At 44.5% G+C, this 16,697-nt stretch overlaps 2 protein-coding genes across 8 annotated transcripts in view; both read left to right on the forward strand.

Moving 5' to 3' along the window:
• The window catches only part of zc3h18 (zinc finger CCCH-type containing 18), a 28,605-nt gene extending 14,323 nt beyond the window's left edge, over nt 1-14,282 (forward strand). For 6 of the 7 annotated variants that reach the window (XM_076984073.1, XM_076984082.1, XM_076984055.1 and 3 more), the window contains exons 10-19: nt 6,794-6,979; nt 7,648-7,779; nt 8,458-8,556; nt 9,153-9,392; nt 10,497-10,613; nt 10,713-10,927; nt 11,183-11,379; nt 11,651-11,744; nt 11,984-12,077; nt 13,243-14,282. In XM_076984073.1, the coding sequence (XP_076840188.1) occupies nt 6,794-6,979; nt 7,648-7,779; nt 8,458-8,556; nt 9,153-9,392; nt 10,497-10,613; nt 10,713-10,927; nt 11,183-11,379; nt 11,651-11,744; nt 11,984-12,077; nt 13,243-13,441 (1,573 nt within the window). In that variant the 3' untranslated portion in view covers nt 13,442-14,282. The remainder of the gene's footprint in view (nt 1-6,793; nt 6,980-7,647; nt 7,780-8,457; nt 8,557-9,152; nt 9,393-10,496; nt 10,614-10,712; nt 10,928-11,182; nt 11,380-11,650; nt 11,745-11,983; nt 12,078-13,242) is intronic. The other variant, XM_076984088.1, reaches the window with a different exon arrangement.
• A 1,141-nt stretch (nt 14,283-15,423) lies between these two features.
• On the forward strand, nt 15,424-16,685 carry il17c (interleukin 17c). Its single transcript, XM_076997386.1, has 3 exons — nt 15,424-15,634; nt 15,780-16,012; nt 16,113-16,685. The coding sequence occupies exons 1-3, from the start codon at nt 15,629-15,631 to the stop codon at nt 16,339-16,341; spliced, it is 468 nt and encodes a 155-aa protein (XP_076853501.1). The 5' UTR covers nt 15,424-15,628; the 3' UTR covers nt 16,342-16,685.
• Nucleotides 16,686-16,697: the final 12 nt, after the last annotated feature.

Here is a 16,697-nt window from a genome sequence, read left to right on the forward strand (position 1 = left end):
CTTCTCTGGCATAACACCTATCACATAAACTGCCACATCAGACTCTAGGGTTGTGTAGCCCTCTGAAATTGTTTAGTAGCTCTGTGCCTTTATGTGGACTGTTGAGATATGGATGGATGAAGGAGAGGGAGGTTAATCCCTATGGAATAGGCTCATACATCTTTGTTCTTCCTTCATGTTTTTGTCTTGGCGATTTGCCATGCTACATGTGGGCGTGTCTGGTGGTTAATCTGGTGCTGGTGATCTCGCGGGTGAAACTAAAGCATGCTGTTAGTGTGTTAGTCATAAGCAACACTCGAACATGATATAATTTGCTCTTAAATTTGGGCCAGTCGTATGTAATGCTTTTTCTTAATCTTGAATATTATCATGTTCTTAAATTAATTAGTGCATAGAGAACAAATTCTTCAAAGATTCATATATTTTATTAAAAAAAAAACTTTCAAGACTTTCTTGTATTTTCTTACTTTCAAGTATTTCTGAACACTCATAATTTATAAAGCTGTATAATGCTTAATGTGTTGTAATGCTTAATGTGTGAATACATGTTCTTATCAAACACAAGAATGTAGACATAACACTAGCTTTATATATTTTTTCCCATCTTGTTTATGAATGTGTGAATGTGTAACTATGTAATGTCCGAATGATCTTCACCAAAATTTACCTTTTACTCATTTACAAGTTTGACTGCCTTGGATGTGTTTACCATGATGATGATGATTGACCCTCCCACTGATGGCCTTTGAACGCTCCGTCACTCTGTCCTTAGTGAGGAAATACAAACATAGCAAACGTAGAACTATGTCTCCAGTAGTTCACATCCACTGGTGGGTTTGGCCCATTGTGAATTCTCTCTGCTAGCACCATTGTGTGCTCAAGTAGATCAGCGGGCTGGTGCTATTGGACAGTCAGAGAATAAGATCATACACTTCTATTATAAAATAGACTTGGTCAGTCATTATTGATTAACATTATTATTGATTATTGACAATCCTGCTTGCCCTTCTCTTTTCAATTAAACAAGAGAAACTGCAGACAGCAGCATTGTGCTGTGCGTTCTTGACAAAAATACGGAAGTAATTTTTGCCTTATCTAAAAGATGTTCCTGTAAGATGTAAAGTAAAGCTGGCGTGGTGCCATGAGGAGAGAGCGCCTTCGAACAAGCTCATGGCATCCTTCAGCCCAGCATGGTGAGATTGTCGTACTGTTGAAGAAATTCACTCCTTGAAACTACTTCAAAGTCAAAGTACATAAGAACTGAGTTGTAAAGTGAATTGTTCAGTCTCAATTAAACGTAGTTGTGCACCTGTGCATGGGAACAACTTCTCTTTGAAGCTTCTGAGTTTAGTTACTTTTAAGAGGCCTGTTTTGCCTGGATTATCTCAAGTGGATTATCTCAAGTTCCTAATCGGCCTTGACCTAAAAGTCCCTGGCTTTTATCTTCCTAATTGTGCTTCTTTCTCTAGAATCATGTTTCCCAATTGGTGCTATTGTTTGCCGATCCAATAATATCCCCCACTTGTGTGGTTTTGCTGTGTGCTCTGTGACCTCATATAGTGCTTCATCATATACAGTCATAATATTTTAGGATCTTCACAGCTGTTACATTCTTGGACATAAATTTGTGCTTTCATGTGCTTGGAATATGCGAGTTCTTAAGTCTTATATTGGCACAGACTGTAACAGGTCTATGACAATATTTAAATATTAATTAATATTTTTCTATGAAACTGCACAAATGTAATATCTCTCAGCCCATATATTCCATATCTCATTACTAGTCTCATAACACATTTCAGTCTTGGCTAAGATGACATCTATCAACAGCACTTTCTTCTCTTGAATGTCTTCCCGACATTGGGAAATTCATGGATCCTGGAATGCCTGAGGCTGCATAACATCAACAGGACTCTGAAGACCTTCATCGAGAACTCAGTGAGGCTGTCCAAGATGATCCTAGAGGTCAACTTCTGACCAATAGCACCAAAGTCACCAAGTTTGGGATTTACCAAGTAGATTCCCTGCCCATGCTGCTGTTTTGTATAGAGTGGCTGCGGATACTGAATACGGGAGGGAGCAACCATATGCCACCTCCTCTACATGGATTACATCAAGTTGTATGCCAGAATTGAGCGAGACATTGGCTCACTGACCCACTTCGATAGGATATATGGAATGTCATACGGATTGGGTAAGTGTGGTCAGATGATTACAAGGAAGAGTAAGGTAGCCATAACCAAGTGACCCGAGTATAGTCTGGACGTTCCGAGGGCAAAGTGGGACACACCGCTTATGGTTGTGGAGAATGGCAGAGATAAGATCCCGTGGGACTAAAATGGATGACCGAATGGTAATGGCTAACCAACCAGAGATAATAGTGATGGACAAACAGCAGAAGAGGCCTGCAGTGATGGATGTAGCAATCCCAAGTGATAGCAACATCAAACAAGGAACACAAGAGTATCAAAGTATCAGTGTCTTGGAGAAGGACATGGATGGTAAATGCTGCAACACACGATCAAAGAACACACCAACCCTGTAAGCACCAAACTACGATATTGGCTGCAGCAGATCCCGAAAGTACTGCAGCAGGACTGCGAACAGCCAAGACTCTGTGCAGGACCCTCAAGCTCCCAGGAGTCTGGTAGAGCACCCAAGCTGGAAGGAAAAAGATCACCCAGAAGAGGAAATGTTATGATGGTGCAGCTTGAAAGTTTGTGAAATGAATATCCAAATCTCAATTTGTAAACAGATCTTCCAAATAAGGAACACACAGAAAAATATAGATTTTCATTCATTTTTTTAAATTCAGCAAAAGTATTTTCTCTCTCCAAAAACTGAGCAGAAGTATGTGAACTTGTCGCACTTCTTTTTGCAGCCGTTACTTCAACCATCCATCTTCTGTAACCACAGACTAGTATCTCACATCTGCTTTTGGGGATTTTTGCCCACTCCTCTTTGCAGAGAGAGATTTAAAGGACATTTGGCATATACCGCCCACTTCAGATCTTCCCACAGAATTTCTATGGGATTGAGGTCCAGACTTTGACTGGGCCAATCCAGAGTGCAAATCTTCTTTCTCTTGAACCATTCCTTGGTAGTTTTGCAGCAGATTCTGGTCAAACATTTGTTGCTAGTCCTGGAAATTGAATTTGTTGTTAGGCCTGGAATGCCTAACAATGGTATGGTTCCTTGGATAAATATGGAGTCATCCAGGTCCAGAGGCAGAAGAGCATGCCCAGACATTCACATTTCCACCACTATGCATGTTGGACGGAGGTTCTTCTCTTTATATGCAGTATTTACTTTTCTCCAAATATGGCCCCTGTGATTGTAGCCAAATAATTAAATTTTAGACTCATTTGTCCAGAGAATGTACTTCCAGAAAGCCTGGAAGTTTGTCCAAGTGTTCTCTGGCAAAGTTTAAACTTTGTTCTTTCTTGAGGGCAGATGCTTCCTTCTAGCAACTCTCCCATGAATGCCATGTCTATTGATGTTTCGCCTGACTATAGACGCATGTACATTTATCCCAACTCTCCAGAGATAATGTGTGGGTTGCCATTTACCCAAATTGTTATTTTTCTTGTGCTTCTTGGTCTACGTTTTGATGGCCGTCCATTTCTAGGTGAAGTTGCAGTGATGCTGAGTGCCCTTGATTTGTAAATTATTTATCTTGCAGTGGATGGGTGCAGCTGTAGTCTGTTGGAGATAGTCTTGTAGCAGACTCCACAGACTGGTGATTAGCTGTCATCACCTCCTTCATTCATGTCCTCGGATGTCTTCTTTCCTCTCAACATTGTCGATCTGTGTGCTTTACACGTTGGCATGCCATGCCCATCCCTCTCCTGGTTTCTAATCAGTGTGGCTCAAATCTTTTCCCAAGTAAGTTTGTTCTACTTAATTGATTACTTGAGCATAAAATTGATGAACATAAACCTGACATTTCATTAAAAAAAAACTGGTGATGGATGTGTTTATATATCACACACACAGAATTCTAATCTCAATGGTAGTTGTCTGATTTAGTGGCTACCATGTAAATTAGACTGATTAATATTAATCAGCTAATTTTCAACCATTGCATTGAATCAAAATAAATATTAAGCTCTATATTGAACATTATATATTCCTTTAGTTAGCCAAGCTAGCTAACTTTTCAGATAGGAGGGCTTGCTACTTTTACGTTCTGTAAGCTAATGTTTTACTACTCACATTGTTTTGCAGGTATTTAGGTTATGCCACTTGACATGCTTATTTCTCAATGTACCAGACAGGCTAATTTCCTCGTTATGCATCATCACCATCCAATTTTTCCAGTTCTGTGCATTGCTGAACTAATTTGTGTTCTGAATGAATGAAGGTAACATGACAGAGTACACAGAGCCCTACTTACAACCTTGGCATAGTATAGAGGGATATAGAATATAGGTTACCACCACTTTCTTTTGTACAGCCATGCAGGGTTGCTTAGTACAAAAAGGTCTTGTTTCATATGTAGCTGTGCGTTCGTGTCTTTGTCTGCCTTCAAAGTGTTTGTTTTTTTTTTTGGTGTGTGTGTGTCTGGCTGTCTAAGCGTATGTTAAGACTGAATTTTTAATGAAGCTGTCGCCTCATATTTGAATATTGTCAGCATAGTGCAGTGTATGTTTGTGCATTTTGAATTGGTGTTACCAACTTGCCTTCTTTCTTATAAAATATTATATTACCCCTCCCCCGATGCTTGTCGCCATCACAACCAATGAAAAGGAAATGATCAGGGTAGGGACAGGGCTTCAAGTTTCACTTCTAAATATAGCACTAACCCTGTATACTATTTTTAGCTTTTTTCTGCTTTTGCATCATCCTTGAGGAATCCGTGAGGAAGGCGTATTTACAGCTGATTTGTGTCAGGTAACAATGCAAAAAGAATTCCGGAAAGTTCCTTCTTACTCACTGTGTTGCCTCCCTGAACCTGTTTGCTTAATGGACAACTTCTTTAAACTTTCCATTCAAGAGACCCAGCGGTCCACCCTTCTGTCTGTAAAATTACGACACATTCATAGCTGTAACTGGGAAATTTGCCGGTGTGCTGAAAAGAAATCATTGGCCAGTGGTCAGTATAGAGGTGGTGGTGGTGGTGTTACTCTCACTCACGCTCACACATACCTTTTGTGTCTCCTCTTTCATTTTAAAGAGGCTTTCCACTTTCTTGATAGTAACTGTCACTTTTTTTATTTGCATTCTTTGACTGTCTTTGTTCACTGACTGATGATAAGACTATTACTAAACCAGGAAACATACTAACAATTCATATTGTTGTTGTATTGTTACTTTTGTCAGTTAAATCCAACATTTTAATATGACCCCATTCAAACGTTCCCATGGCCCTCTGGTAGAACAATGCCAGAGAACAGCAGAGGGAGGTGGTCTGGTGTTCTCACATTGATGAACGCTGTGCCATTAGAGCAGGGAATGTAAACATCTCTTAATGCACCAGCGTATGTCTCAGGCTGGGAGGCCCTACAGGATCTGGGAAGATGTGCAGGAAGGTGCGATATTCACGTGCCTCTCAAGGGCTACACTGCTGTAAACTACACTCCCATCTATGACATAACTGGGTCAGTCGTTATATGGGCAACGCCATGCCAGGCAGTTTTTAGCTTGTGGCTATCCTGCCGCTGAATTCTGTCTTCCTGTTAAACATCAGTATGTTGGGAAGCAGGCATCTACGTCAGGAAGCAAGCATATCTATTAGTTATCTAGAGATTGAGCATGAAAGATCAGCCACATTGTATTACAGTAACGATTCCTGCAGTCACACTTCTGGGCAAAGTTTCTGACATTATTACCGTTGTAATTATTTTCTCCAGCTTTGTGTTCTGCTTTTCTCTTGAAAAGCATCCCATTTATGAAATATACTGAACAGATTGGTTCATTTTTTGATATTTTGTTATTAATTTGTTATTGTGGTTCTGGGTCATCATTGCTAGGTATGACGTGAACTGATATTTTTGCCCTCCAGAGGTGCAGGTGATTTTTCCTCAGCAGGTAAACATAGGAAGCCACTCAAATTCTTAATGTTTCAGCAGTCATATTATTTACAATAAATAAACAAAACAAAAAAAACACACACACTGACAGTCGAGTTGACCTAGACTTGCTCACGCACTCAAATGCACACAAGGATGTTTGTTGACTATGCAAAACTGACAGATAATAAAGATAATTGTAGAAATAGAAGTGAATCCATTAATGTTTTTAACTTACTTCCTCTTAAAATGGAGAGGTCATATTTTCAAATATTCTTATCAGTATCTCCATTGTCTCTTCATGCCGTCATCGTGCAGTCTCACCACTGGCTTTGCTGGATTCTTTCAGTGTGTTGAAAGGCAACTTGCACACACTGTGTGTGTCGCTATCTGTCTATTCCCGTTGAGGTGTGTGTGTATGTGTGTTTGTGTGTGTGTCTCAGGAGAATGTGGCCATATGTGTATTTGCGTGCATGGGGAGGTGTGTGTGTGTGCGTGTTCTCATGTGTGCACCTTTGACTAAAGAACACAGGGGTGATAAAAGCTAGGGAATGTCCCCACCATTACTCACTGCAGGAAAAGATGGATGACATTGTAGTAAAGACAGGAGTGAGGACCTGGTTCACGTCCCCCACTGATGCTGAAGCTCATGTTGTGTTGCTTGAAACGCATCGCTGTCTCCCTGCCGGACGTGCAGCGTGGCCAGCTTTGGTGCGTGTCCTGCACCGACGCTCATTTCGCCCCGTTAAACGTAACGGCACTGTGCACGCTTACCTCCGCAGAGTGCCGGCAGAGCCGCAGGCCAAGAAGGAGCTGGTGCCCACCGTGAAGAGACCCGACGAATGGAAGGACCCCTGGCGCAGGTCCAAATCGCCCAGACGACGGCTGGGACTCGGCGGCTCCCCTCCACGGGGCCACAGGCGACACAGACCCTCCGGCTCTTCCGTCTCGCTGTCCAACTCCTCTCGGTAACGGCGCCCCCGCCCCCAGTGCATGGCCACGACTCCCATTTGCATTTGCAGCATTTCCCCACACACGTGCTTCCCCAGATGGAGCTCTTCCCTATAACGCAGGACCGGGCCAGGCTCTAAGCCTTCAAGCAGTGGACCAGACACCTAAACACACGCACACGTCCAAGTTTTTTGTTTTGCCTTTTAGACTAAGGGCAGTTTTTAGTCTTAAACATTTTGAGTTCATTTTGAGTCATTGGAGGGCCAGGCCTGCTTGTTCCAGCGCCCTGAGCTGTGGTCCTGAGATGCCCCTCCCTGATTCTTGGGGAGTGGGACGTCAGGGTGTGCTGGTCCCACTGGGCTTGGGTCCTGGACCTCTCACCACACTACTGGACAGTCACTTAACTTTTTACTTTCTGAGAACGGTAAATGTGTCGGGTGGATTCTTGATTTTTGTACTGTGATTTCAGTGTCTCTTCTGTTTTGTCGCTTGTTGGTAATGTATATTTGACTGTTTCTAGTTCATTTAAAATATGAATATGGGCCAGCCCGTGTATGAATGGTTGTGAGTTCTTTCTGAAGTGCTTGAGCTATGTGATGTGCTGTGTGAGCTGGGGTGTAGGATTGTGAGGATGAGGATTGTGTAGAGGTGAAGGTGATGTGAATAGGTAGCGCTCTCTCTGCAGGTCTTCATCCCGCTCCTCTTCATACACTGGCTCTGGCTCCTCGCCCTCGAGGTCCCGCTCACGCTCCTCCTCCCTGAGCTCGTACTCCTCCCACTCCTCCCAGCACAGCTCCTACACGGGCAGCCGCTCCAGGCAAGACACGCACACGCACGCACGCACACACACACACACACACACACACACACACACACACACACACACACACACACACACACACCTGTACTCCTCCCAGCACAGCTCCTACACGGGCAGCCGCTCCAGGCAATACACACACACACACACACACACACACGCACGCACACACACCTGTACTCCTCCCAGCACAGCTCTTACACGGGCAGCTGCTCCAGGCAATACACACACACACACACACACCTGTACTCCATCTCCTCCTCCCAGTATATCTCCTACACTACAAGCCGCTCCAGGCCAGATACACACACACACACACACCTGTACTCCTCCCAGCACAGCTCTTACACGGGCAGCCGCTCCAGGCAAGACACACACACGCACACACACACACACAAACACACACACACCTGTACTCCTCCCAGCACAGCTCCTACACAGGCAGCCGCTCCAGGCAAGACACATGCACGCGCACACACACACACACACACACACCTGTACTCCTCCCAGCACAGCTCTTACACGGGCAGCCGCTCCAGGCAACACACACACACACACACACACACACACACCTGTACTCCACTCATTCCTCCTTGCACACACACACATCACCCAAAAATAATTCCTTTTCCTTGCGTAAACGTTTTGTGTGCGTATTCTTTTGGTTTGTTTTTATAGGTCACGGTCATTCTCATCCTCTCCCTCACTCACGCCTTCAGCCATCCAGAGGAATTCCAACAAAATGAGAACTGAACAGCCACCCGGAGCAGTAAAAGGGTAATCACACACCACGCACACCCTCACACACCACGCACACCCTCACACACCACGCACACCCTCACACACCACGCACACCCTCACACACCACGCACACCCTCACACACACATACACACACTCACACACAACTGTGACTCAGAACCATCAAGAGTAGTGAAAGTTTATATCCTAACCACACACACTCGCACACATCACCACAGCCATGAACTGCGTGCATTTTTCATGCACACACACACACACACACACACACACACACAGTCGCACTCATTAACTATTTAATCATTATAATCCCCTGCTCAGATGAAGGGTTAGGGTTAGGGAGTTACTCACACAGCTGGACGAGTGAAAGTGGAGCTCTGCCATTGAGTTTCTCCTGTTCCAACTCACTGCCATGCTGTGTGTTTGTGTGTGTGCACGCGTGTGTACATACGTGAGAGATTGTATGCGCACGTGTGCGATTGTGCGTTTGAGTGTTTGCGCGTGTGTGTGTTGGTACGCGAGCTTGTGTGTGTGTGCATGTGCATGCGTGCGTCTGAGTGCGTGTTGTCTTGCTGCATGCAAACAGAAACAGAAGTGTGTGTGTGTGTCGTTGCAGCCACCCGCCGAAGCCAGGTCCAGCACCCCCTCCTCGCAGAGACAAAGGCCCACCAAAGAAGCTCCCCAGCCCTGGCCTGCCTGGCCCACCTGCCAAACCTCCCAAACTTGCCCCTGAGGGGGGCAAACCCCCCTTAAACCCTCGGGAAGGGGGCAGACCACCTCAGCCGCGAGAGCCGGGGAAGCCCCCCGGTGCGAGGGAGGGCCGCAGGAAGGAACGCCAACCGCACAAACCTCGCAGGTATGAGGGGGCATCGCCCGGCACCATCCTCACACTCACTGCTCTCTGTTAAATATCTTGAATGCTAGTTCAGTCACGGTAAAAATGAAACTACTTTCCAACCTGAAGGTTTTTCCCCTCTAGCTAGTGGACTTTCCTCTGCAGTCAGGCGAGCTGTTTAAGCATTAGCCTGTGTGTTGTATTTCATGGATTCATTTGCATGAATGTAGTGCATGGTTAGCTGGACAGGACAGAGCTGTGTGTGTGTGTGTGTGTGTGTGTGTGTGTGTGTGTGTGTGTGTGTGTGTGTGTGTGTGTGTGTGTGTGTGTGTGTGTGTGTGTGTGTGTGTGTGTGTGTGTGTGTGTGGGAGTGTGTGGGGGTGGTGTGAAATATGGAATACCCTTTGCGGAAAACCTCAGGTCTCACCTGGTTTTCCAGAGCTCTGGCATAAAGGCTCATTTGGGTTGGTTGGGTGGTGTCACTGAACTCCTGAACTCCTGAAACCTCCCTAATTAAACGTCATGTTGTCATTTAAATATTATTATATTGGTGCACAGGAAGCATGTGTTTTTTTCAGCTGCAGAACGGCTGAACTGTCACGAATCAGGAAACGACGGTCACCTCCCGTAGGGAGACCAGGACATGGCGCTGTACTGTTACCAGCTCAGGGACGTTGGTGATGTTCTGGTGGGAAATGTGGATGCGGCCCTGAATGGAGCCCGAGCCTACAGGCATTTACAGAGAGGCGTTAGTGGGTCATGTTTGAGCAGGAAGAAGTGATGGAGAAGCTTTGGGGAAGTCTTCCTCAGCTGGTGCTTTCACATGTGACCTCTCCTGTGACCTCAGTCCATAACGTTTTCACTTCTTTGTTTTGAATAAAATGCCCTAAATTCATACCTTCAATAATCACTGAAGTTTATGACTTTCGATTTCGGAGTTCTGCAAGTGTCACCGGGATGTTGTGTGTTTTTTTTCGTTGAAGAAACCTGATATCAGATCAGTGACTTGAGCACAGATAGAACACTGGTACCACCCTACACGTTTCTGACGAATTAAACCTAAAACGTGACATTGATTCATGCCCACCCCCCCCCCCCCCTCCTCTCTCTCTCTCTCTCTCTCAGAAGAACCCTGAGTGGCAGTGCCAGTGTGAGCAGTTTCACAGGCTCCAGCTCGCGGTCCAGATCCAGGTCCTCCTCTGCCTCTGTGTCTCACTCCCGTTCTGGGTCCCACAAGTCCAGGTACCTCGCAGGGCACTGCCACCCACCTGTAGTACAAAACCACGCCCCAGAGCTATTCTTTGATAACTGTGTGTGTGTGTGTGTGGTGCGATGCTGCAGGTCTCTCTCTGTGAGCAGTGTGTCATCAGTGTCATCAGCCTCCTCCAGCAGCAGCTCGGTGCGTAGCGCTGACTCGGAGGACATGTACGCAGACCTGGCCAGCCCCGTGTCCTCAGCCAGCTCACGTTCACCCACCCCAGCGCACGCACGCAAGGAAAGGGGCCCTCCACGTGAGCGGCCACCCCCACGTGACCGAGACCCTGACAAAGACAGAGGTACTGGAGAACCACGCACTGGGCCCTAGGACCCACACACACACACACACACACACACACACACACACACAGATTGGCATTACAAATACTATAAAAGATGTCAGTGTTCATTCTACATCATCTTTTCCTCCACATATGATGGCGTATGATGAGGGGCACTCAGACACTCAGACACAGGCTTGGAGCAGGTCCCTATTGTTGCTCTGCCTGATGTACGCGTGCACTGTCTATTCTCATGTCACATGTTTCTTGCAGGAAAACCCCAGAAGAAGGATGAGACCTTTAAAGACGAGAGGAAGCGTGTGGAGACCCCCGCCCCCCTACCCAAGGCTGACCTGGGCATGCCACGCTCAGGACCGGGCCCCCGGGGACACCCCATGAACGTGTCCTCTATGGGTCCTCCTGGAGGTTATGGGACACACAAGGATATTAAGCTCACCCTGCTGAACAAGGTACCCGGTTCCTGTCATCTGATTACATTCATGCTGTTGTGATACGCGTGTGTATCTCCAAGATCTGATTATTCATACTGTTGTGATAAATGTGTTTTTGTCACTGACCGGATTAGTTTCATACTGTTGCTATGAGTGTATGTCTCTCCATTATCTCACTCTGTTCGTGTTGAGTCATAAGTGTGTTTCTCTCTATGATCTCTTCACGTTCGTACTGTGTGTCGTCATTCATCAAGCGACTGGATGTTTTGTTTTCTGTGTGCATATGCAGGGTGAGCGGAGCAACAGAAAGAGATACTTCCCTGCAGACAGAGAGAGACCAGCGTCCCCTCTGAGCAAGAGACCAATGCTGTCTCCTGACCGAGGTGAGCGCTACAACTCGCAGGCTAGAAAATACCCCCAAGGAAGTGCGGTCTGTACATTTTGGGTTCTTCACATGGACACGTGCGCAAACTCGCACACAAACACAATTTTATTTAACATTTAGTCGCTTGGGTTTTCATGGGTCCTACCCGAGAGGAATCTCTCCATAGTCAGCGGTTTTAGTTCCTTATCTGGGCATCCACATATTGTGGTTGACTGCATGTTCCACATTGTCCTCTAGGGCGAGACAGGAGAATGCCTGGACGTCCCCCGCTTTCACCAAGAATGGATCGGCCCAGAGGACAGGGCCCCCGGCCTCCCCCCCAGGGAGAAAGGTATGTCTGGGCTCACGCGGCAATGGCACCAAGTTGATATCACAGCCTCTTTAATCATCGGGCATCATCTGTGGTCATCATCTGTGGTGAGCGGTAGACGCATCTCCACCAGAGGGGAATCAAGAGGGGATGGTGGGTGTGGTTCAGTCAGCGTCTGGTGGCTCAGCTCGTCTGTCTCCGGACTGACTGCAGACCGCATTGAGTGTGATTAGCAATTCATTAACATATTGAAAGTTAGGAAGAAAACAATCGGCTGTCCCATTCCGAAGCTTGAACACCTTGTGACACTGTGGGCTTTTGTGCAAACTGCAGGTGACCAGTTAATAAAATTCCCCATCTAAGACTGTGGCGTCACTCTGACGTTTGATTAACTAAACCTCTGCACTAATGTCAACAGAGCTGATGCAGTTCATTAGATGTGAAACCTCGTTAATTAATGGTGAAATCAGTGGTCTGCACTCTGGGCTGTTCCTTCAGTAGTTTGTCTGACTTCTGAAGTAGTAATCTTCATCACATTACAGTGCAAAATATTTGCAGACTCTCCAGCCATTGTTTAGAAAGAGGATCATTAATAAAAAGGGAAACCCCATGGATGTGTACTATTTGCACACACACGAGAACGTGAGCTCACACTCACAAAGCACTGGGGACCCACGTGTGTGGTAGGTGGCGATTACAAGTGCTGCCACTGTCTGAGATCAGTTTATCCGAGTTCACTTCACACTTTCATTTCCCCTTCATACTTGGAGTTGATGCATATGCCATGTGTGCACAAACACACACACACAGGTGTGTGCAATTAGACAATGCTTTCCATGTGGTATCAGCAGATACTGTGGCCCAATCTTCCATCTCCAGATTTATTGCTGCTCAAAATATCCAGCAAGTAGGAGAGGAGTAGAATGGAAAACAAATAGATTACAGACTAGACAGTTGGGTGCTGTACACAAATCATTTGGATATTTAACCATAAATTCATAGCTGACCGGTTTGGTATGCTAGCTGAATAGCCTGGCTTATTCTATTGTCTCCAATTCATAAAATTCCAAGATTTACTTGCATGAGTGCCTGAAGTTACATTCTTAATTTTAGGATGGTTTATCATCTTGAGCCTTTTAAAAACTACAAAATCTTGAATGTTTGTCATGGTTGTTTTCTGCTTCAGGAAGCGACCCCTCTCTCCACCCCCCAAGTCTTCTGGGAAGGGACCCGCAGTGTCTGCAGGGAAGCCCCCCACTCTGGGGCCCAGTGCGGCCTCTGCAAAGCCCAGCAGCACCCTGTCCCGCCGGGAGGAGCTCCTGAAGCAGCTGAAGGCCGTGGAAGACGCCATCGCACGCAAGAGAGCCAAGATCCCCGGGAAATAAAGAAGGAAAGAAAAGAATCAAGTGGAGACGGGGCGCGCCTTGGCCTCGCACGGGCTTCCGGGCCGCTCGCCACCCACGGACGCCCGGCGTCTTCCAGATGTGGACGAAAAACGGTCACTTGTCCTTTACAAGTTACAGGCTGTCTCGTATTTGTCCTCAGACGTGGAGACCACTGATACATTTCTGCCTGTTTCCCTTCAGAGAGAGGCTGTTTAAATTTTATACTGATGAGATATGGTAGTAGGGTGGGGTGTTCCTCCCCACCTTTTTTGCAAGATGTCGGAAGCTTTACTGTAGTGTCTTGAAGCCGAGATTAAAGTATTCTTAGGTTCTGTCTCTGTGTTGCTCCATGCTTCCCCGTCCCGTCGTCTGGGTCGTTTTCTCCTTTTACAACCTCCATTGCTCTTGGATGAGGGGCTGGATGTTCCTCCGAGCTTTGGCCAGCCTGGGCAGCCTCTTCCATCATTATGCTTTGCTGTGTCCAGTTCCATCTACACCAAGGGTCTCTATCTCCACTTCTCCATATTTAGCTTATTCTCATCGTGTTTATTTTCGTTGTGTACAAATAATGTAAACCAGATGACAAAAAAATAAAAACCTAAGCGTCTCTTAAAGTATCTGAATCTAGAGAACAAATAACGTGACGTGAAGTATTTGCTTTTACAGGATCCACATTGATTTTTGTCCCCTAGCTCTTCACATTAAAAATGTGTTTTATTTTGTCTTCTTATTTCTAGTGGAGTGTGAGAGATTGTGATTGGGACACTCTGTGATGAGGAAGAATTTCGTCTCGCTTTTGTGAAAGAAAAAGCTTCTAAATAAAGTATTTTGATAAAGAGAATACGTTGATGTACAGTGTCTGTCGGTGTATGGAATCTGAGAAGAACGTGTGTAAAATGTTGGACATTCGTTCTTTCTTTGTTGTTAAAGAAAATGACCAGATATGCCTGTTGGGGAAAAAAAGAAAACCCCAGGACTGAAATTTTGCCTTTTGTCCCCTTTGTAATTTTCCAGAAAGATGTCTAGATGTTCTTGCGTGGCACTAATAGGCAAGAGTTCAGAAATGCTTTTAAACTGAGCTGCTGCCAGACCTGTTTGTCAGTTTTGAACACTATTGAGAGGGTCGCTATGATGCAATGTTGTACAGTGCATGCCAGTTTCAGGAGCTATTATAAAAAAGAAGGCAGTTCTGGTGCAAACATATTCTTCCTAGTGTATGATATGGTTAGATTCAAGTTCTTTTCAGAGAGATGAGTCTTCCATCATTATTTAAAGATGCCATGACTGCTTTTCATTCTTATTTCCTAATATGAACCTTAATGTGTGTGCTCTAAGATGGGGCAGGACCACTGGTTATGTAGTGCAGCCACATGTAGTGCAGTGCTGGGGGCACTGATTGTCTTGAGTTGCAGCCCCTTTGCTCTTATTTGCTTGTTTTTTGTGTGTGTTTTTTGTTTTTTTATTATGTGTGAACATAAAAATATGGGTTTGCACAAGTAAAAAGCATTACCATCTTACACAGAGATACGCTCAGGTTATTCTAACAATTTTATAAGACATTTTTTCCTAAATGATTAATGTTTTGCCTCAGCAGAGTGGATGTAAATAATAATAATAATTTATTATATAAACTATGTAATGGTACAAGTACCAGCCTGAAAATGTCCTGAGTCCTGTGTTCTTGATTAGGACACAGCTGGCTCAACGCAGACAACAAAAGCAGAGAAGCTTATAATAGTAATAATAATCGTTTTATTTTTAAATGCCTTTAAGGATACCCAAGGACACTGCATAAACACTGAGATTATGATATCAAAACGTAGGTTAAATAAAACAAGATGTTAAAAAAACAAGATTAGATTAAATTATAAGACAAATTAATTTGGATAAATTTTACATGTAGTTACAAGATATTTAATCAGGGACTAATAATGTCATAAAATTCCAATATGGTCTTGATTAATTGCGGTTTCATTAACAATTATGCTGCACTTCTAATAAGCACGATTCCAGGCGCTGGTTATATCCTATCTAATATGCGCATCTCGAACAGGGAAGTATTTTTTCATTTCCATTTCCTCATAGATTTGGATTTTCCCGCGTGCGCTCAGTGGTGTATATATGTAAGATTTCTTAGACGTCTGAATCAGTGAACACTTGGATGTAAGCTATCAGATCAGATCAGAGATGCGGGTGAGTTGCGTTCTGTTTATTCCTAGTACAGTTGAACTCCAGACACGGCTGGATATTAGCGCTCATTCATTTTCACGTTTATATTGTAGTATAAAGACCGTTGGTACGCTGACTGAATTAACTTTGTCATCATCTTCGTTTGCAGGCTTCTTGGCTACTGTTGTTACTTATCTCGGCGAGCATCGTCGCTGCACGTAAACATAAAGGATGTTTCACTGAAGATGAACTGTCGTTGCGTGCACATAAGTTCTTGCACAGGTCGACCAGGAACGCTGGATCAGGTCGGAGAGATGCTGCTACCGTCTCCTGCGCTGACTTCCAGCGTCAGGTATTCTCATCTGAACTGATGCATCGCTCGCTGTCGCCGTGGAGACTCAGGTAATGTTCTCAGTCCAACTTTTTGCTGCACCTGTCAACCTGTTGAGAATATTGTATGTGGATCTAACGACATCTTATCTCTGCTGTCTCTCTTTTTTAGGGAACATTCTGATTCGAATTTGATTCCTTCGTCGTACAACGTCGCCGAGTGCCTCTGCGAAGGATGCATCATTAACGGGACCGAGAATTATGACTACAACTCCGCACCTGTAGTTCAAAACATGATGTTTTTGAAGAAGGTCACATGCCCATCAGACCCAAAGAAATACTCTTTGCAGATTGAATATAAAGAAATTCCATTTGCGTGTACCTGCGTAGTACCTAAATAATAACCTCTTGTAGAGGTTACGTTTTACACAGACAAAAATGTAGAGACATGTCTCATGTATGGTTGTGTTTGTTTTAAAATGCAAAAGCTGTTAGTTAGGTTTTCTAAATAACAACTATTTACTATGCTTATGTTTCATAAGCTGAAAAAACTACATGTTCCACATGAATTTATTAGGCTATCCAAATGCAGTTGATTTTCCATAATACATAATTACTATTACTATTGTCGAATACACACTACGTTTTATGTATAGAATAATTTATTAATTATTTATTTAAGTTATTTCTTTGTTTTCCTTTTTCTTTTTTGAAAAATGACAAATATTGTCCATATATATATATTTATGTTATTTAT

The sequence above is a fragment of the Brachyhypopomus gauderio genome, chromosome 2, assembly GCF_052324685.1.
Source record: "Brachyhypopomus gauderio isolate BG-103 chromosome 2, BGAUD_0.2, whole genome shotgun sequence".
In the NCBI taxonomy this organism is placed as follows: domain Eukaryota; kingdom Metazoa; phylum Chordata; class Actinopteri; order Gymnotiformes; family Hypopomidae; genus Brachyhypopomus; species Brachyhypopomus gauderio.